General features: G+C 42.6%; 1 protein-coding gene across 6 annotated transcripts in view; it reads right to left on the bottom strand.

The window, feature by feature from the left end:
• The window catches only part of TRIM9 (tripartite motif containing 9), a 457,236-nt gene that overhangs the window by 33,349 nt on the left and 402,200 nt on the right, over positions 1–21,687 (bottom strand). For all 6 annotated transcript variants that reach the window (XM_086937313.1, XM_086937319.1, XM_086937316.1 and 3 more), the window contains one exon: positions 10,857–11,019. In XM_086937313.1, the coding sequence (XP_086793439.1) occupies positions 10,857–11,019 (163 nt within the window). The remainder of the gene's footprint in view (positions 1–10,856; positions 11,020–21,687) is intronic.

Consider the following 21,687-nt stretch of genomic DNA (forward strand, 5'->3'; position numbering starts at 1 on the left):
CTGGAATGAACCCTAAAGCATTTGGAGGAAAATACATTAAAATGTTAGGATATTTTATATCCAATGTAGAGTGTTAAGGAGGAATGACAAAAACTAAAGCCTATGTAGCTGTCAGAGGAAAGGACATCATAGTATAGAAAGATCTTGCTAGAATGGGCTTATACCTGGTACCTGGAACTGATAACCCAGTACAGTAAGGAATTTTCCCAGAGGTGTGATTGTTATGTTCCCATACCTATAGCTAGTGTAGATGAACAGTCCTGGGAAATAGAAGATAGTTTTAAGGACCATGAGCAGGTATTTAGAGAACAAATAGGTGTAGTTAAGGGCTTTGAACACCATATCAAACTCAAACCAGTGTCTCAACCTACAGTTCATAAGGTACGTAACTTGCCTATTAGCGTGAAAGATGATTTATAATTTTTCTGATGGGGTAATTATACAAAACTGATTCATCAGAATGGGTTTAACCTACTGTAGTTGCCAAGAAAAAGAAAGGCGAGTTAAAATTATGTGCAGATTTACAAACATTGAACAAAAGTATCTTAGTTGATTGTCAACCCAATCTAAGAATTTATGAGTTATTAGCCAGTCTTGGTGGGTCTAAAGTGTTTTCTATCATCAATTTGTGCTCTGCATATCACAAAATGTCCCTTAATCTGATTCTCAAGATCTCACTACTTTTGTGACACCCTTCAGAGTGTATAAATACCTTAGACTTCCTTTGGGTTTGCCATCAGCAGCCAATGTCTTCTAGAAATGTTTTGAAAGAGACTGGGTTTGAGTTGAGAGAACAGGAAGCAGTGGCGCTCTAAGTGGTGTGATCTCTTGATGGAGCTGTTCGCGCGGTGAGCACACGGTGCAATGCAGGACAGGGGAACACAAACTCAGAGGGAAAACCACCCCTGCAACGGTATAGGGAGGCCTAAACCGAAATAGAAGAAGAACAGATCCTGTGCACACGCTGATGAAATCGGTGGTCCTGCAGTCAGGACGCAAAATTACAAGATAATGGAAAATACGTGAAAGGTTCAAAAGATCAAACACAAAGGTTCATGTAGGTGAAAATGTTTCTTTATATAAGTCAATTGTTGGTCAGTACAGAAAATAATAACTCATCAGGGCTAGGAAGGACATAAAATAAAACAATGAAAGGAAAAATTGCAATTAAAACCGGGGTAAACGAAAATGTTTCATCAACAATTGAAAGGTGAATGTGAAAGATCGTGAGGAAGAAATTACTGAGTGGATTGTGGAGACCCTATGGTGCAAAAGGCATGATAAGAGATGACATTAAGTAACATTACGGCCAAAATATAAGTGTGAAGTTGATGAAACATTTTAGTTTACCCCGGTTTTAATTGCAATTTTTCCTTTTATTGTTTTATTTTATGTCCTTCCTAGCCCTGATGAGTCACATCTCCTTCACGGTGTGATGAAACACGTGTCAGCTGGCTAATATTTTCTGTACTGACCAACAATTGACTTATATAAAGATACCATGAACAACGAAGACATAAAGATAGCATAACATCTTGTCAAAATATAAATTCATGTTTGAAAGAAAAAGTATTGAGTTACGATATAACACCTAATTGTACAACAGAGGAAGCTTTGTCTACATTGTTGAGGGGACGCAAAGCACATACTACCTTATGTCCTAATTGGCTTAGAGACAAAAGCAGATGTGCAAATCTGAGGCCAAGTAGACACATTTTTTCCACAGTTGCATTAAAGCAGGTGGAAATGAAGAAGTGCTTTGATGAGGAACATAACATTCATGATACACAATTTAAAGTAGGAGATTAGGTCATGATAAAGAACCCAAGAATTTTTTTTTAAATGGTGAATCCAAATTTTTGCGACCAGTAACTGTAGAGAAAGTTAGCAGAAGTGCTATCCCAATTCAGGTTGGTGGAACCAGAGACAGATTGTTACGTTGTCCCCAGAGCAAGCAGTCTTCATACTGTGGAGAAGTGTGGCTCAATGGTTAGAGCAGCAGACCCTGATGCAGAGGTCTGGCCTGGACCAGGGTACAATTCCCGCCTCGGTGAGTCTTTGGCTCAGTTTCCTCGGACCTGATAATTCTCGCCTCAGTGCCTATTCTAATCATGGGTCCCACTCTGCAACTCTGGGCAATAGCTTGCTTAATCTCCACAACGGCCCCAACAGCGCTAGGATGCCTGGCTTCACCTTGGGGGTGCCCAGGAGTGGATATTTCACAGGGAAAAGCCAGGAAGGGTTCCACAGCGGTATGCGTTACAGCGCCAGGACACCCCAATTGGGGTATTAGTGTGCTTTACAAGTACATATTACATTTACATTTACATTACAAAGAAAATCTGTAAATAATGGCCTGCAGTGGTCAGTTTGGTTACAACCTGAGCACAACAATAAAAGTGTTGATGACCAACATTCTGTAAGTCAACAAGCAAAGGTGTCTGTTTCTTTCTTCTCCTTTGTCTTGTTTGTTAAGGGGGAAGGTATGGTAGGTAGCGTTGTAACTTATTATACATGTGCAGATGTAGATGAATTGAGACTTCATGAACCCTAGGTTTCTAGCAGTAACGACTATGTCAGTTGCTGTCAGGACCTTGACTAGACAGGACGTGTTAAGTCGTGGGCATTCTCCACGTGTAATAAATTCAAATGTAACCTACTCCTTGGTACCATGTGATCTCTTAATACACCTTTATTGCTTGTGTTTTAGGTTAAAGCCTGATACTAAAGAAATACCCCAAAATACACTACCACGAAATGCTGCTTTTCTGTTTTAAGTCACTTAGGGGCTGATTACGACTTTTGCGCAGTTGTGCTGGCTCTCCGCCAGCAGAGCCGTGCCAAGGCCGCGCAAGGAGCGACCGCCATATTAGGAGTTGAACTCGTGTAGGGCGGACAGTCCTTTGCCTTTTCCATTGCAATGCCTGGAAAACAGACACCGCAATGTGAACCACAAAAAAATGTCTGCAAGGCATGAACGTCATGGAACTTGGGGAAATAAAGACAGGGGGCACATGTTGTGCCCCCTGAATTTATCCTTATGGTGGGGGCCTGGAGTCCCTGACCATAAGCTCCCGCCATGAAATGGCTGTTGATGCAGGAACTCATAATATGCTCAGCAGGACTGGGGCAGTCCCGCTGAGCATTTCACATTGTGGTGCAGTTCCGCAACAGCCAGGGAACGACTGTTCCATGGAGCAGTCAGTGGTCCACTGCTGGTATGAATTTAAAAGTCGTAAACCGGCGGACGGTGGACCGCCAGTTCTGTGCCACTATGTTTGCGGAGGCCGGAAGACCACTGCACCCGTAATCAGGCCGTAGGCATTGTGGGGAAATCATGCCTTAAGCTATCATGGTATCTACTGCACTATAAATGCAGAAACTTTCAGCGGTGGGATAGACTGGAAAGCACTGTTTTAGCTATTTAGGATATCAGTGCAATACATAAATGTGTGTGTGGTAAATTAGAGTACGTAGGGCCTGTAGAGAAGTTGGAGCTGCCTCAGGGTATGGTACCAGGGATTCATAACAAAAATACATATCCAAAGCAGTTAATCGCTAATCCGCAGCAAGTGGGATCAAATTTTTGTAATCAATATTTAGGGTATGCAGACCACTTTTACTTAATGATATTGTAAGGTACAAGTGAAGATGGGTTCAGGGGTTAACATCTTTCTCATTCATGGTATGCCATATGCTCTGTGATCAGTAATCTTTGGGTCTTGTTCAGACTATATAAAACTGCAAATACATAAATACATTCTCACCAACTACTTCAAGGTGAATTAGTTTCACCAAAAATATGTGCACTCATAAAACTAAAACATTTTTGAATGGCCGCATCTATTGTTACCTCTATTGGATTGTGGCTCAATGACCACTTATACTGTGACACTTATACTACTCCAGCTCTGCAATAAAAGTTGAGCTATTTGGCAAACAGTCCAATTCAAGTTACTCCTACCACCACAGACACTGTAGGCGGTAAACAGTCAAAATATCGAGTAAAAAATATCGAATGGACATAACATCGAGTTTAAAATATAGAATGGACAAAATATCGAATGGACAGAATATAGACATCAAATATATCGTTTTTGAGGTAAGTAATGTAATATTGAATGTTAAAAATATAGAAAGTTAAAATATCGAAGTATATAATATAGGTTAATAAAATTATCGAATTTTTAATAATATCGAATTTTTTATAGTTTTTTTATGTTATTATATGTGTGAAAAGTGTGTATTTATGTTATAATTTATTTTAATTAATACATTTAGTTTTTTTAATTTTTGCGTAATTCTATTCTGTAGCGGGTTGTGGGTTTATAGGGGAATGGGATGGGAAGTAATTTAATTATAATTAATTAAATATGTAAATTTATTATTGGTATTCATTTTTTATTATTTGTTAATTATTTATATTTGGTAATTAATAAAATTTTATTTGGCAATTAATTTTAATTAATTGATTAATTGCTAATTACGTTAATTTTCCTCATTTATTTTCTGTAGCCGGTTGTGGGTTTATAGGGGAATTGGGTGGGAAGTAATTTATTTAGAATTAATTAAATATGTAAAATTATTTATTGGTATTTATTTAGAATTAATTTTTTTATGGGTAATTAATTAAATTTTAATTGCCAAATAATTTTATTTAATGTATTAATTGCTAATTATGTTAATTTTACTAATTTATTTTCTATAGCGGGTTGCGGGTTTATAGGACAATAGGGTGGGAAGTAATTTATTTATAATTAATTAAATAATTCAATTTATTTATTTGTATTTAATTTGAATTAATTAATTAATTTTTAATTGTTAATTAATTAATTAGTAATTTGTAATTAATTTGTATTAATAGGTAACTAATTGTACTAATTAATTTTAGTTTGTAATTTTAATTGATTAATTATTATATTATATAAGTAATTACTTTTAATTAATTTTTTATAGATATTAATTTATATTTTTTTAAATAATATATGAAGTATTTACTTTCCCTACTGTAGCACTCTCTGGAGTGGGAATAGTAATTTTTACCCCTACGCTATCCACCGCTTTCCCTACTGTTGCACTCTATGGAGTGGGAATAGTAATTTTAACCCCTATGCTATCCAATGCTTTCCCTACTGTTGCACTCTTTGGAGTGGGAATAGTAATTTTAACCCCTACGCTATCCAATGCTTTCCCTACTGTTGCACTCTTTGGAGTGGGAATAGTAATTTTAACCCCTACACTATCCAACGCGTTCCCTACTGTTGCACTCTTTGGAGTGGGAGTAGTAATTTTTACCCCTACGCTATCCAACGCTTTCCCTACTGTTGCACTCACTGGAGTGGGAATAGTAATTTTTACCCCTACGCTATCCAACGCTTTCCCTACTGTTGCACCCACTGGAGTGGGAATAGTAATTTTTACCTCTACGCTATCCAACGCTTTCCCTACTGTTGCACTCACTGGAGTGGGAATATTAATTTTTACCCCTACGCTATCCAACGCTTTCCCTACTGTGCACCCACTGGAGTGGGAATAGTAATTTTTACCCCTACGCTATCCAACGCTTTCTCTACTGTTGCACTCACTGGAGTGGGAATAGTAATTTTTACCCTAAGCTATCCAACGCTTTCCCTACTGTTGCACTCACTGGAGTGGGAATAGTAATTTTTACCCCTACGCTATCCAACACTTTCCCTACTGTTGCACTCTTTGGAGTGGGAATAGTAATTGTTACAGCTACGCTATCCAACGCTTTCCCTACTGTTGCACTCATTGGAGTGGGAATAGTAGTTTTAACATTCTTGCTATGCTACGGTAATAATATTGTATATTTTTTAATATTAATATGTTAATATATATATATGTTTTAACAAATAAAATTGTATTTTTTTAGACTTAAATTAATTATTTGATACTTTTAAGGTTATGTAAGTATTTTTAAGTATATTTTAGTTATTTATTAATATTTTTTTTAATTTTACATTCATTTTAATAAATTCGATATTTTTATAAAGTACATATTTTTAAACGATATTTTTGATTCAATATTTTTGTACTTGCCTGTTTGTAGATAGGACTTCGATATTTTTGTAGTCGATATTTTGGAGTCGATATTTTAAATGCCTATATTTTTGTAGTCGATATTATGTAAATGTAAATGTAAATGTAATGTACATTGATACTTGTATAGCGCACTACTCACCCGCAAGCGTCTCAAGGCGCTTGTACGAATACCGCTGTGGAACCCATCCTGGCTTTCCCTGTGAGGCGTCCACTCCTGGGCACCCCCAAGGTGGAGGCCAGGCATCCTTAGCGTTGTGGGGGCCGTTGTGGAGATTAAGCAAGCTATTGCCCAGAGTTGGAGAGTGGGACTCCATGATTGGAATAGGCACCGAGGCGAGAATTATCAGGTCCGTGGAATTTTGAGCCCAAGACCCGCCGAGGCGGGGAATTGAACCCTGGTCCCGGGCTAGACCTCTGCATCAGGGTCTGCCGCTCTAATCATTGAGCCACACTTCTCCAAACTGATCCACTGTAGGCACCTCTCACCAAAACTGGGTATACAATTACCTTTCTTTGGGTCAAAGCATTAAGGGATTATTACATCCTCTCCCTATCGCTTGGTCTGCATTGAATATGTAAATGTAAATGTACAAGTATTTATATAGCGCAAATCAATGACCGAGGTCTGTATCTAAGCGCGTGCTTAGGGAACCCGTCCTGGTATTCCCCTGTGAAATAATCCCAGCAGGGTATCCACAAGGTGAAAGCCAGGCATCCTGCCACGAGGGGCCGTTGTGGAGATTAAGCAAGCTATTGCCCAGAGTCGCAGAGTGTGAACCCGTGAGTCGAGAAGGCACCAGAGCGAGAATTATCGAGTCCGTGGAATTTTTTAGCCCAAGACCCGCCGAGACGGGGAATTGAACCCTGGTCCAGGGCCGATCTCAGCTTCCGGGTCTGCCGCCTCTAACCCTTGAGCCACACTTCTCCACTGGATGTATTTCGTATGATAAACATAGAGGACCGGTCCTACAACTACATACGGATAAAAGTGCTTTGGGTAAAGTCAGAGTGTGCACTGATGCACGGGATCAGAGGTTTACTTTTGCGGACGCGCCATACCGCGCCAAAGGAGCGCCTAAGGAGAGCCCGTCTGTGCCCCTCCGTGCCAGCACGGGCTAGGACTGGGCTAGGGGCAATACCCATGGATCCTACCCCTCATACCAGCGTAAGTTACAGTGGAGAACTTCTCAGATCATTTAGAGGAAGGGCTAGGGATATTTGCCCTGGGGATATACTTTTAGAGGAGGTAGCGGTCCCATGTCCCTACTGCAAGCCTCTTAACCCCAGGAGCTGCAATATAGATAGTTTTTCACTCGCCCTGATTAATTGTCGCTCTCTTCCAAGGCATACCACTGAAATCAACTTGCTCCTGGACGAACGAGATTTTGACTGACTGATGACTCAGACCCACACTTAGTGCAAGCGCTACCACCCAAGTACTCCATTGCTAGACAGGACCGTATGTCCGGTCGAGGAGGAGGTGTGGCGATTATTTATAAAAACAACTTCATATGTAGAACCTCGGAGAGTCCACTTATGGACTGTGAGAGTATTGGTTTTTCTATATCCTTCTCACCCACCTGCACCTTTTCTGGGATCCTGGTTTATAGACCCCCAGGCGATTCCCATGATTTCTGCAACAATCTTTTAGATAAGATCTCTCTCTTCATCAGTAGTACCCCTAATTTTACCATCTTGGGCGACCTTAATGTTCACCTGGATGAAGTCAATGCCATGCCATCGCAATGCCTGTTGGATACCCTGAGAGTGGTGCACCTGGAACAAATCGTGGACAGTCCCACTCATATAGGTGGGCACCTATTAGACCACTTCTTCACCAATGTTGGAAATATAGTATGCGCTCAGCCCAGTTTTGTACCATGGTCAGACCATGCACTACTGTCCTTCATGTGGTCTCCAGTAACACAGACCCACAAGGCCTCCATTCTAAAGAAGATTAGTCGAGTATGGTCTAGATTACCAACTGAAAAATGGGAGGCAGCCCTGAAAAGCTGTCCGCCCGCCCCCCATGAGGACCCGGTTGCAGCTAATGAAGCCTTTGATCAGTGGATCAACTCCACACTAGATCCTATTCTGCCAAAAAAACAGCTACGGCATAGAGAGGGTCCCAATAAACAACCATGGTATTCCAGGGAACTTAAAGAACACAAACGTCTGTGTAAACGTGCGGAAAGGAAGTGGAGAAAGAACTACGCAGTTGCTGCGAAAACTGAATATAGGTCATCTCTGAGATCCTACAAAAAGCTAATAAAAACCACACAAGCCGCATACTATCAGAGCAAAATTGTGGAAGCAGCTGACGCCCCCAGGGAAATTTTTAAAATCTTTCAATCCCTGGCAACCACACCCAGGACTATCAGTCCTGTCCTGAATCCACAGAAACACTGTGATGAGTTAGCCATCTTTTTCGCATCTAAGGTGTCTAACATCTATTCCGGCTTTGCACCAGTGACAGATACCCCAGACAATTGGAAGAGTGGAAAAAAGGGGGACCTGGACATAGACTCTAACCCATCTGTAGATCTCAAAGCCTTCCCTCCATTGGATCTGGCTGAAGTGGATAGTCTCCTTAGTAATCTTAAATCTGGCTCCCCGTTAGATGCTGCTCCCCCGGCAGTTCTTAAACAGGTATCAAGGACAGTATGCCCTGTGATAACGCAGGTCATTAACGCGTCTCTGGCCTCCGGTGTAGTGCCCCCCAAGTGGAAGAAGGCTAAGGTCAGAGCTTTGCTCAAGAAACCTAACTTAGACCCTGAAGACTTGGCCAACTACAGGCCCATTTCACTATTACCAACTATCAGCAAAATAGCTGAAAAATATGTGAATCAGGTCCTATCTTCCTTTATTGAATCCACGGAAGGATTACACCCCACCCAGACCGGGTTCAGAGCAAAACAAGGAACAGAGACAGCCCTGGTAGCAGTAGTGGAGGCAGTTAGGGGTATTGTGGATGCAGGAGGCTGTGCTGCGGTGGTCCTGTTGGACCTCAGCGCAGCCTTCGATACAGTAAACCACTCTCTTTTGCTGCATCGGCTGCATCTTACAGGAGTCTCGGGAGTGGCTATCAAATGGCTCCATTCTTTCTTATCAGACAGAAGCTTCTCTGTCTTTGAGGGAGAGGTGTCATCCAGCCAGCTGCAACTGAATCACGGCGTTCCCCAGGGCTCTTCCCTCAGCCCAACTCTGTTTAATATCTATATGAGACCTTTGGCTGAGGTGGTTCTTCCCTGGGGAATCCAACTCGTTACCTACGCCGATGACACACAGCTGGTGGTTTCCTTGGTGAGGAACGATGTTTTAAATCAGGGTATCAACAATCTGACCCCGTGTCTCACCAAGGTTCTGGAATGGATGACCTCCTCCTTTTTAAAGCTAAATGGGGCCAAAACGGACATCATGCTCCTGGGTTACAAAGCCCCAATTAATCTTGACCCTTGGTGGCCTCATTGCCTAGGACCCCCCCCCAGCACCTAAGACTCATATAAAAAGCCTGGGGATCTGGCTAGATTCCTCCCTAGGATTTCACTACCAGGCACAAAAAGGTAGCCGCAACCTGTTACGGGCTGCTGAGAGTCTTAAAAAAAGTGTTAGACCTTCTGCCATTTGAAGCCAGAAGACTGCTAGTCCAGTCGCTGATTATGTCACGGCTGGATTATGCAAACGCCGTCTATATGGGGGGCCCAGTCGGCACCATAAAAATTCTGCAATCTGTACAGAATTGTGCCGCTCGACTGCTTATGAAAGTCCCCAAAAGATGTTCAGCGAAAGCCGCACTTCAATCCCTGCACTGGCTATCCATCAAGGGAAGGATTACATTTAAGACCATGTGCCTGGCGCATAAGTCCATCCATGGTGCTGGCCCGCCTATTCTGGATCCCTTCTTTCGTCGCCACCAATCAGTGAGATCTCTGAGATCCAACCAGCGGAACTTGCTGGTAGTTCCCAGGATGAAACTGGCCCGGATGGGTGGCCGTCGGCTTTCTGTGCATGCAGCTAAAGAATGGAATGCACTCCCAGATGTCATCAGGCATGAGTCAAACCACCTTGCTTTCAGGAAGCGCTTAAAGACACACCTTTTCCAATAGTGTCTTTATTTTCCTTTGTCTTACAGCGCTGGGATGCTCAAGAGTAGCCATGCGCTATAGAAGAAGGTATTCATTCATTACTGCATGCAGGGCCTGCTTAAGGCACACTTACCTTGTATATTTATCTCATGAGGTATTCCTAACATTCTAACATGGTTGTGGCTCCCGTGGAGTAGTATTGGCGACCCATGCTACCATAAACAGGGGTTTGAAACAGCTTTATTGAAAGATGTGGTTAAGAACAAGCTTGGTTGAAACAAGGAAAGAGGTGGTCTAGAACTGTCCAATGTACTTTTTAGGTAACCACCGATTAATCAAATTATACAGCTTATATTTAGTGCAAGTAAATTCACATTATGTGGATATCCTCAGCACCTGTTAAATATCCTGCTCGCCTGAATCTACATTCGCCATAACTGGGCTAGTTGCTACGTTGTCAAGCGTTGTAATCCAAACTTCTCTAGTTGACTGTACTGTTTGATCTTGGGCAAGTCAATCATACATCATACATTTACATTTACATTACATTAACATTAATAGATTCATTCCAGACCTCTTCTCTACTTTAGCGCTGCAGTGACACAGTACATCTCAAATATTCGTGAGTATCTGGCCATTTCTTTCACATTATTTCAGATTTTCTAGACACAGTCCCAGTGGCAGCCTATAGAATAACAAAGACAGTACCTGGACATTCCTGTTCAGGCTGACGGCGGGGAAGAAGAGGCCCTCCATGCTCTCGAAGGCCACAGGACCCTGCTGCTCCTCGTTGATGGAGAACGTCAGGGTTCTTCGGTTGAAGTCCAGGAGGATGCCAACGGTGGCACCTTTCGAGATCCCCCCTTCCGTCCTGCAAACACACAAATCACATCAAGTATGCCATAAAAGGTGGCTCTGGTCCTCTCACAAGGATGCAAAGACTCAACAGAGAGATAATGCAAACACTTGACATGCTCATTGTTACCACTGCTTCATCATAACATCTGAGTCTGAGACCTCAGGCTTCACCAAGGGCCACTGGAGGTATGCGATTCTGAGACTGTGGCGTTTTCTGCAGAATTATTGTTTTACCACTCTTGCCACTTACTCCATTATCAGCCACATAATTTACTGATTTCAACAAAAAATGGTGCTAATTGAAAAGGATTAAAAGTAACTTTTAAAATTCCCATACCCAGCTTCACACAGTGGCAGACCTTTGAAAAAGTTGACTTTAACATAACATGTGTATTTGTAAAGCACACGTTCACCCTTAGGTATCTTGGCACTGAATAACAGATTTTGTTTGTTACCCAACTCAATGGTACTAATTCTATCGACCTCAGACAGACGAAAGGCTGCGTGGATCCACCAGGATTCGAACCTGTGACTCTGAGGTCAAACACAGACCCCTACAGTGGATGCATTAGTCTACTGAGCCACCAGACACTGAAGACCCTTTCAGATGCTGATTGCTGTATTCTGGTGGTAACATGGTACTAACGTGGTGAAACGTTGCTCAGGCAATACTAATGTATGTTACAGTGAGAGAACAGCAAAACAATGATGCCACAGAACGTGCTGCATTGTGCTGCATAATTTAGTCAAACTAGAGTCACCCTCCCTCAACGTAGGATCAAACCAAAATCTCAAGTACACAGCCACTCAATCACCACACCCCACACAATAAAAACCCTTCATCAAAAAAGTAGCACATATGAATGCCAAAGTTTTAGAAACATAAGAATGTTTTTAATCCGATAAAAAACATAATATATTATAAAGATTAAAATTATATATATACAACCAGATCATCATAAAAAATACATAACGCAAAATTGACCAATTGAATCAAACATATCAATGTCTTTTTTAACATGTCCACTTCACTGTCACTGACCATTTATACAGCATAATTGCTATGTATATATAGCCAATGCCTGGAGATAGTGTCAGAAGTCTTTTTGGGATGATTTGCTTGTTTGCATACCATTTGAATCTTTATAATATGTATTATCTTTTTATCTCATTAAAAGCATATATATGTTTCTAGCACTTTGATATTCATAATTGCTATTTTTGGGATTAAGGGTTTTTATTGTGCGGGTTGTGTTGATTGACACTAGCAAAACAAAACTTGAGGGGCCACCCCTGCCAACTAACTGGAGCCCCCCCCTGGACTCAGTCAGGAGCTGTCACACCAGGGTACTGCGCTGAGGGGGCCCCCTGGAGCTCGGGTGCTCCCCTGCACCGCCAGGGCTGCGGGGGCCTTTATTACGCCACTGGTGATTGAGTGTATGTGTACTTGATATTTTGGTTTGATGCTACACTGAGGGGAGCGGACTGCAGTTTGGTTTAAACAACCCTATCCCTTTGGTTTGAGGGGTTCCTCTCGACTATATTTTCTTCATAATATAGTCAACCCTGCTGCATCATTTAGTCATATATTGTCACATTCCAGTAGTACTGGCTGTACATATTATATGCCCTCTTAGAGTGGTGGTCATAGGCAAATGAGTGTAATCCTGAGTGGAAGGAACTAAGAGCCCGATGTATGACCCTTTTTTGCATGCTTAAACGGGTCTGCGACCCGTTTGCGCATGCAAAACCCCTACAGGGCCATGTACAAACGCTATTTAGTGAGTCGCAATTAGGAAGGGGCGTTTTAAGGTCGTTCCTTCCTAATTGCGATAATTGGGGTCCCAAAATAGTCGCAATTTACCACCTACTTCAAGTAGGTGGTAATGCAGTTGCAAATGGGAATGGGTCCCCAGGGGACCCCTTATCCTTTGCAAATACATGTGAAAATATTTTTTAAGGGAAGGCAGTGGTCCCACTGCCTGCCCTTAAAAAATTCAACGAAAACATTTCATTTTTTTTAATGCATCTGCAGCATTTTTTTTTTAAAAAAAGCTGCCTTATTTAAAAGCAGTCCCAGACATGGTGGTCTGCTGAGCCCAGCAGGCGACCATCCCTGGGAGGGCCTGCCATTCTCAATGAGGTCGCAAAATGCGAGTGCCAAATGAATATTGATGAGCCTTGCATTTTGCGACCCCATTGGGAGTCACTAACAGTGTCTCTGACATTTGGATTTGCAACTCATTATTTTTCGCAATTTGTGAGTTGCAATTCCAAATGGTCGTACATCTGGCCCCAAATGCTTTTAACCTCATGCGCACGGGCCGTTTTCCCGCTGTGCGCTGAGTTGTAAAAAAACCCGCGTTACATGACGAGCTCAGCTCGTCATGCGTGTACGACAGGCGTAACTCATGACGAGCTGAGCTCGTCATGAACATCGAAGGAGTTAAAACATTCCAATTATTGAGGGACGTTAGGTCTGAGTAAAACAGTAGGAAGCACTGGAATGCTGGGACAGAGGGCCAGGTACCAGCAATAATAAGCTTCTTGCCTCCCCCTCAATGGTGTAACATCCCAATGTGTTGGTGTAAGATACAATTTTAAACATAATGATGAGAGCATTCTCAGTCATTATGCCTCTAATATTGTTTGCATCAGTACGGATCTAGCTATGCGTTCATTACCTCACGTATGTTCTTCATCTCCGGCTTGAAGAAAAGGCAACTTCATGATTACACGTGAATATATGTATGAATGGCAGCAGATAAGGTGACCTTACGTGTACTCGTTGTGCAAACACATCATCACGGATAAACATGGGGCTAAATGTATCAACAGCAGCAGATAAGGGGACCTTATGTGTACTGGTAGTGCAAACACGGCTTACTTTACTTTTCATCCTAGGGCGGGTGCTGGTGGTTTAGTGGATGTTTCTACTCACACTGGAGGGAACCTTCCCCACCCCACAGTCCTGCACTTATGTGAGCTTATCATGTAGTTAATCAGCAACATCTGCTAGTCATTTCGCCACCAAGAGGAGCTAAGGGCAAATTTACATCGCTGCCTGAAGGAACCTTTACCATTCTTTCCTAATGACCAACATTCCTAGTAGTACGGCTGGAAGCCTGTGCAAGGTGAAGGTTTCCAGGCATTCTACTAGGAATATCATGTGACATTTCCAATGGGCTAGTATTCCAGTTGTGCGGATTTCTACACAGTGTAGAATTCCGCAAATGTGGAATGGATCCTGCTGTGCAAACTCTTTTTTTTCTGCACATAGAAAATATTTTTCCACATGGAGAAGGCTCTTCCCCTACATTAGCAGCAAATTTAGAGGCGGTCTGTTCCTCATCCAGTTTTGGAAAGAGAGTTACTCCAGCCATTTCCATGGTGGTAATGGGTTAGTTGGAAGTTTGGGAATACCCATTCCTAATCTTTTAGGGCACTTACAAGGCAAACTACAACTTGGAACCCCCACTTCCAACCCCTTCAGTGGGATTTACTACTGCAGACTTCTCCACACCTGTGGTGGGGAAGTCAGTAGTAGTAAGAACATTTTACCTCTATGAAACCATCTGTTTACAGCCCTTAGTGCTGTGGATTCACATGCTGTGCTAACTCCTGCTTTTTGTTACGAGGAAACTCATGATACCTGCCCCGATACATACATTACCTTGGATTGGGTTTTTTCGCTACAGGTAAGACTACGTTTACAAATGCAAAACAGTAAAGTGTCTATGTGCCAATAGAGAAAAATGCATATAACCAGATATTTATTATTAAATGTATCACCGTAAGCGTGCATCGGGGGAGGTAAGTGGGTGTATGTGTATGTGAATCTACAGCACTACACACAGCAAACTGACTGTACAAGTAAGTCACATGCTGTGAATAGACTGTAGAGCACTACCCATCTCTCTAAAGCGAACAGAAGTGGATGATGCATAGAATAAGGTTTTAAGTACGGTTTGTCCAACCTGGGCTTCTTGTCATGTATGAAATGAATGTCCACACAGAAGGACTTAGTGAATGTGTGGAGAGCTGACAATGTTGCAGGTTTACATATGCCTGAGAGTGGGTGCTACCCAGTGAAATCATAGTGGCTTCTTTCTTAGGAATTGTGAATTTGCCCTAGGCACAGAGTGAAGTGTGCATTTGGCTTTGTCATAAAAGATTTCAAAGCATGTGACAATCCACACAGCAATGCCTGCATTGAAAATTGGTGTGCTAAAGTGAAGCAGGAAAAAAGCAACAAAGAGCTGCTTAGTTTTTCCTAAAGGATTTCGTACAGTTAATGTAGTCAGTATGTGCTCTTTTAACATTGAAAGTGCGTATTGCCCTTTTCATAAACAACAGTGGTTGAAGGAAAAAGGAAGGTACATCAGTGATTTGATAGACATGAAAAGGATATTCGGCTTTTGACAGAAACATGGTTCACCTTGGATGAATTGCTTTTTGCCTGGTAGGACTTGAAGTTCATTAATCCTGCGGAGGGAAGTAATTTCAATGAGGAAGTCCACTTTCAAGGAAAGAAACTAAAATGGGCAAGAGTGAACAGCCCAAGTGGTGGCCAAATAGGTCTTGCAAGTACAATTTTGTAGTTCGAAGAAGGAAATGGTGGTATTTGAAGTCAGCTCACCCTTTTGAGCCCTTGAAAAACGGTTTTACTCACAGGAAGTTTAGAAATAGACTGGAGTTCTTTGTTTTGCAGGAAAGTGGATACATCAACAAGCTGCCCCTCATGAAATAATAGGCTAGTCCTGCCTTTTGTAAATGTAGAAATTAACAGATAATGTTTTGCATGCTGGCCTCTAGGACTGTTTGTGCAGACTGGTACAATAATGGACACATCTTTGCCCATGCAACATGCCAATGTAGTGGGATTTCTGGCTTCTTTTAGAATTTGCATGGATTTCTCAGGAAGCAGTAGGTAGCCAAATTCTAAGAATTTAGGTGCCAAAACTCAAGACTAATTGCCCTGCGGTTGGGCTGGCACAGCTAATATTTGATACTACTTAAGGAGGTCTGGGTGCAGTGGTAGTTTTTGTGGGAGTATGTTGACATTTTCAAAAGGAGTGAGTAAAATGGATGCCATATCCAAGTTGGCACAATGAGCATTAGCATCACTGATGCTTGTCGCAAATTCCTCACTTAACCCTTTAAGTGCTGCCGTCGGCCAACGGTCGTCGCGAGCACTACCTTGCCAGTGCTGCGCATGACTGTTGGCCGACGGGGCTGCACCCGTTATTCAAACGTTCAGCACTGGGCACTGAACGTTTGACGCTCCTAAGGAGTTAATATAGAACGAGGGAGAAAGGGGAAAAATACTAAGCAAACATCCATAACTTGTACATCCATAGCACATTGCCCATGTCCTTGGTAGTGGGTACCTGGAGGCGAAACCTTGGCATTCTGCATTCTCACACATTGCATATTGGTCTACATCTGAGCCCCACCAGCACTGACATTATTTTGGGGGAACCTGGGCGTAGATTTCCCATTTATGTGTTGTTGGTGTAATTTGACGGGCTTCTCTGCAGTTGTTATGCTTGGAGGAAGACTTGGTGATGAAAGGCCCAGTACCAAATTGTCTGTGTTGGCTTGGACAATTGTGGTGAGCGCATATCCCGGTGTTTTGAAGCTTATTCATGGTGGCCCTATTATTGTCTGTAAGAATGAGTATTGTCTTATTACGAATAAAGCTGAGAATAAGGCTTGCAGAGCTAACTGAACTGCCATCAGTTCCATCATAATGATGAGCCAATGTGTGCTCCCTCCGGTGAGGTAGTCATCTCTGTTGATGGTCACTTGCAGCTGGGAGTCAAGAAACGGCCTATCCAGTGGCCTGTTTTGTGATTTCACAATTGCAGTTTGAGCTGAAAAGTGGGCGCCACCAACACTAGATCTTCCCACTGCCCAGTTGCTTGTGACCCTTGTTCTACCTGCTATGATTGCAGCAGGTGTAAGTGCAATTGAACATTTGGGATGTTTGTACTTCAAGAAGCCGTCATTCTCACTGTCAGAGGACGCAACGTCTGATAAAAAGGGACTCCGCTTTGATATGTCTGCACGCTCTCATTAGTTGGTAGGCTGTGCTGGTACTGTATCAAGCATTGCTTCCAAGAAAGGTTGTGTTTGTTGCGGCAAAGGCACAATTTGTTTGCACTGATGTTGCACTCCAGTGTTTGGAGGAGTGGGATTAATTAAGTGTGAGTGAGGTATTCCACTTGGGTGCTTCTCTTTACCATCAAGTCATCCAGGTATGGCCTCGAAGATACACTTCGAGAGCCATTTGGTGAACACTCAGGGCATTATTGTGACTCTTAAGAGACTGACTTTGCAGTGATAATGTACTCTACTTACTACAAACCAGAGATACTGCTGAGCTGAGGATGGGGCCATGGAAGTAGGGGGTCCTTCAAATCGAGGGCTACTATGTAATTCCAGATGCGGGGCAGCGGAATAACATCTTGGAGAGTTGCCACCTTTGAATAAACTTACATGTTTTTCAGAGTGAGTGGTAGAGAGAACTAGTAGTGAGTGAATGAATGAATGAATTAAAGTTTTGCTTATAAAGCGCACTTCCGCTCCCAGGGGAGCATCCTAGCACTGGCCAGCAGCAGAATTGACTTCATAACGGATGAACAACCCACCAAAAAGCAGATCAAAGAATGAGGGAGTAGCAGAGCGGCCTCAATGTCCTGTATTTTTGGAGTATAAGAAAGCCCAGGAGTTATATTCCTTGACCTGGGTGGAGTGGAAGGTCAGGTTCGGCAAGACACTTTTGAATTGATGCTTGAACTTCTTTTAGTGACAGCAGTAGGTGTTCTTCGCCGATGCTGTACCAGCATCATAGTATAATTGGTAGTGTGGTGTGGAATTCCATACATTAGCCATGGGCACCAATGGAGAGCACACACATGTTGGCAGCTAAAGTCTGACGTTGGTGGCTAGCTCTGGAGGGCGATCGAGGCTTTGCCATGGCAGTGTCCTCCTTTATTTGTTCCAGCATGGAGTCAACATGTGATCAAAGTGGGTTTCAACAAGCAACGGCTGGTCGATGAGGTGCTGTCACATCTTGGTCTGGAATCCAGACACTCTTAAGTGGTACGTGGCTGCAAATGAAGAAGGGGGGGGGGTTATGGGGGTCTTTATAATTCTTCCCTAAATTCTCAGCTGCCGGCTATCAAGCGGCTCTCCGTTGTCTTCCTGAAGAGGATGCTGACCTGGAGTCAAGGCTAAGGCTGGTTTTGAAGTCTCCTTCAGAATCAATGTTGGTTCCAGGGCAGGCCGAGTGGGCTCTCAATACTGAGGCTAGGTCTCTCAGCGTCGAGGCTCGGCCTCAGTAGTGTAAAGTGTCTCCGGCACCTATTATACCTTTACGGGCCAAAAGGCTTTGGGAACAGAGGGTGGCTGCTGAATCCTTGTTGGAGGAGGTTCAGGACTCAAGGCATGACCTTGTGCCATCTGCCGCCAAGGTTTAATTTGAGGTCAAACTTTAGAGCGAAGTTCCCCTGAGTGGTGTGGCTGCAAAATCCTAGGTGTGGTTTTTGTATTGGGTGTGGTCCCTAGAGAAGAATGCTCTCCGAAATCAGAGAAATTTAAGATGTATTTTGAATTTTACTCCCCTTGAGTCTCGGGACTACTGGAGGGCTCATCCCTTTTGCTGTTCGAGGATGTTCCTTTGAGTCATTGATGCCATGTCCAGAAGTTGGCTCTGTAGAGCGGCGCTGCATCCTACGATGCACCTACTGTCTTTGTCATAAAATGACCTTTTTGCACTGGAAGGCTTAATAAGGACAGGTGGACTCTGTGGAGATAGAGGTTAGGTACCCGATGGTGGTCCGACAACAGGAACTTACTATTGCATTTGGGCAGAATTTAAATGGTGTGTTTTTTAAACCCTTCCATATGAAAGTCATTCTCATACTGCCTGGTCCCTGGCTTCTCTTAGTCATATACAGCTCTGCATTGGAAGATGGCATTTCTGAGTCTTGATAGCAGTATTTTGACTTCTGTAGCGTGACGTATTGAGGATCTCAAACAGGTGTTTGAACTGGATGGCGGTAAAAAAGTCATCAAGGTGGAGTTTGTGTCTGTGTCCTGCATGGTTTCCACAAGATATGAAAAGTCACCTATAAAATGAGATCTCTTTTTCACTTCAATAAAAATGCAATGTCTGAGCCCAACACTAGATGGCACGAGTGTGGACAGTATGTGAACCACAGAAGCACATGCTGCAAACATGCATTTACACCTGCACGGAATCCCTTTGCACACTCCGTGTAGGCGTAACTAAGGTATTTTCAGCTTTAAACACGTGTGTGCAACTGAAAATATATTTGTGAATAAGGTCTGTAGTTTGCAAGTCTTTATTAACAACTGATGTGTGTGTGAAGCTGGAGAATGATAATTCTGCTGTTATGTATGCTCCATACTGTGGGGTAAGTAAAGCCTGTAAAATACTTGTACTGACTCGCTTTGTGCCCTGAAAACTCTCTCTTGTCACAGGCGAAAAACATTTGAGGCCTACAGGCAAACGAGGGCACATTCTATATAATAAGTGACGTGAGTAATGAAACTTAGGGTGATGCTGTAAAGAACCAATATAGGCAGCATTCACAATAGTTGATTCCTATGGATTACTTTCTGTGTTCTGCGTTATTAGCTTATGGTCCTCTTTCAGCCCTGCATACTTACACCTAAGCTTTTCACTTTGGCTTAAATGACTGCAAGGACAATGTGAACCTTCAAATACTTTACAGGAGTACCTCCTTTTCTTGTTTATCATTGGTCAATGAACCCACTTTACAATGGTACCATGTTTTAAGCACATCCCTTGCAAATATCCACAGCAGAGTTGTTACTTACAGAATGTTCACACTAGCCACAGGCTACCCAGCTAAGATACTTGAGGGATTTTGTGTATTTGTCTAAATCGTGGATAGCAGCAGTGAAGTGACACATGGATGGCCACCGGCAAATGGTTTTCGCCTATGTCCACTCCCTTCTCTGAATGTTCTTCGCTCCTTGACCTTCCTCAGCCTTTATACACAAATAACAGCACCTAAATTGGTGCAACTCACAATGGGTGCTATTAAACCAGAATTCAAAAAGCAACAAAATGATGGAAGGAATGCTTGAAGTAATCTCCAGCCTGGCAGTACTGGCTAGAATGTTCCTATTGGCGCACGACTAAGAGTGATTTGCGTATGGATGGTTTCTGCCTAGAATGGCGGAGGAGTGGGTGAAAAACTGTGTTTTGGAATGCGGCACCAAACAATCATCAGCGGCTGAGATTAATTTAGGCACTCCTTCCATTACTTTGTTTGGTATGAAAGCTGCCTGAGCCGCTTCCATGCATTAGCATTCACTCATGTAGGATACTTATTCACTTAAGTTAGGTTACTCACCTATTTTCACTCACGTGTTCACTCATGTGCAGTCTGTAGTAAATTTGTAAAAATAAATAATAAAATAAAAACAAGTTCTGGGATGAAAGTTTTTCCCTGGAGCCTGCTGAGGTACTACCAAATGCTGGGTTTACCGAATACAAAGTTGTTCAGATTTGATTCCACCCCAGCCCTCCTCCTTCCAATGTAATATACTTCGTGTCTCTCTCTTTCACTCCTGAAGGTTATTTTTTAACCTTGCTTCCTCTTTTGTCACTGTTTCCCTATCTTATTCTTCTTCCCTCTTTCTCCATTTTCTGCCTCACTCTCTCCTTTTTCCATCACTTTCTGTCCCATGGTTAAAAAGACGTTCTTGTCGACAGAAATGAGTGTCAGTGTCCACCATCTTCAGCCAGCTTCATAAATGAAGCCTTGAGAAACACTTGCACTGCTAACTGAACTACCATTAGTTCCAGCACATTGATGTGTAGGCGTTGTTGCTGTAGAGACCAGTAGCCCTGCATTGTGGGCTGGGCAGCCCTAACCCATGAGACATGTTGCTCATGGTGCTCTAAGGTAAGTATTGATTAACATGGAACAGGTGTCAGAGGTATCGCTGTTCCTCAGACACGACTCACCTTCAATCATAGAGGACTGTGACATGAAGGGGCCATGTGCGCAGCGGAATGCACTATGTCTAATGCTCCTTCTTTTGCATGTACTGCACGCATTGTACTGTGTATGTTGTTTGTTAGGGCAGGAGTTACCTGTGAAGGAACATAAAAGATAATGGATGATACCAATGGCCACCATGTTTTAATGCATGGCATCATGACCCCCATATCCAGTTCAGGATATCATGCTGCCCATACCAGCAACTACATTTCCAGCAATACTCATGAATTTGTTTAATTTTCATGAAAAATTACAGGCAATCGACAAATATTTTGCAATTCTGCTCAACCTTCTTATAAATTGACCCATTCTCCTGCATTAGTCACTTTCGCGACCTTGCTATGCACTGCCTTGAACTTCAAATAATGTGTGACATTATTTACTATGAGCTTTGTTGCACCTTGAATCTTGCCTTGGTGTTAATCCTATTTCATCACTTTCATCCATAGCTGCAATCACTTTTATTTGTGATTAGTCTGGGGGCTCTGTTCGAAACCTGCGAGTCTACATGGACAATGATCTCTCGCTCTCTATTTATGTTAATAAAATAATGTTTTACCTGTTTTGTATTAATGGAGGTACTGCATAAAATATTACCTCTGTTGCCAAATCGC

The sequence above is a fragment of the Lissotriton vulgaris genome, chromosome 9, assembly GCF_964263255.1.
Source record: "Lissotriton vulgaris chromosome 9, aLisVul1.2, whole genome shotgun sequence".
NCBI lineage: Eukaryota > Metazoa > Chordata > Amphibia > Caudata > Salamandridae > Lissotriton > Lissotriton vulgaris.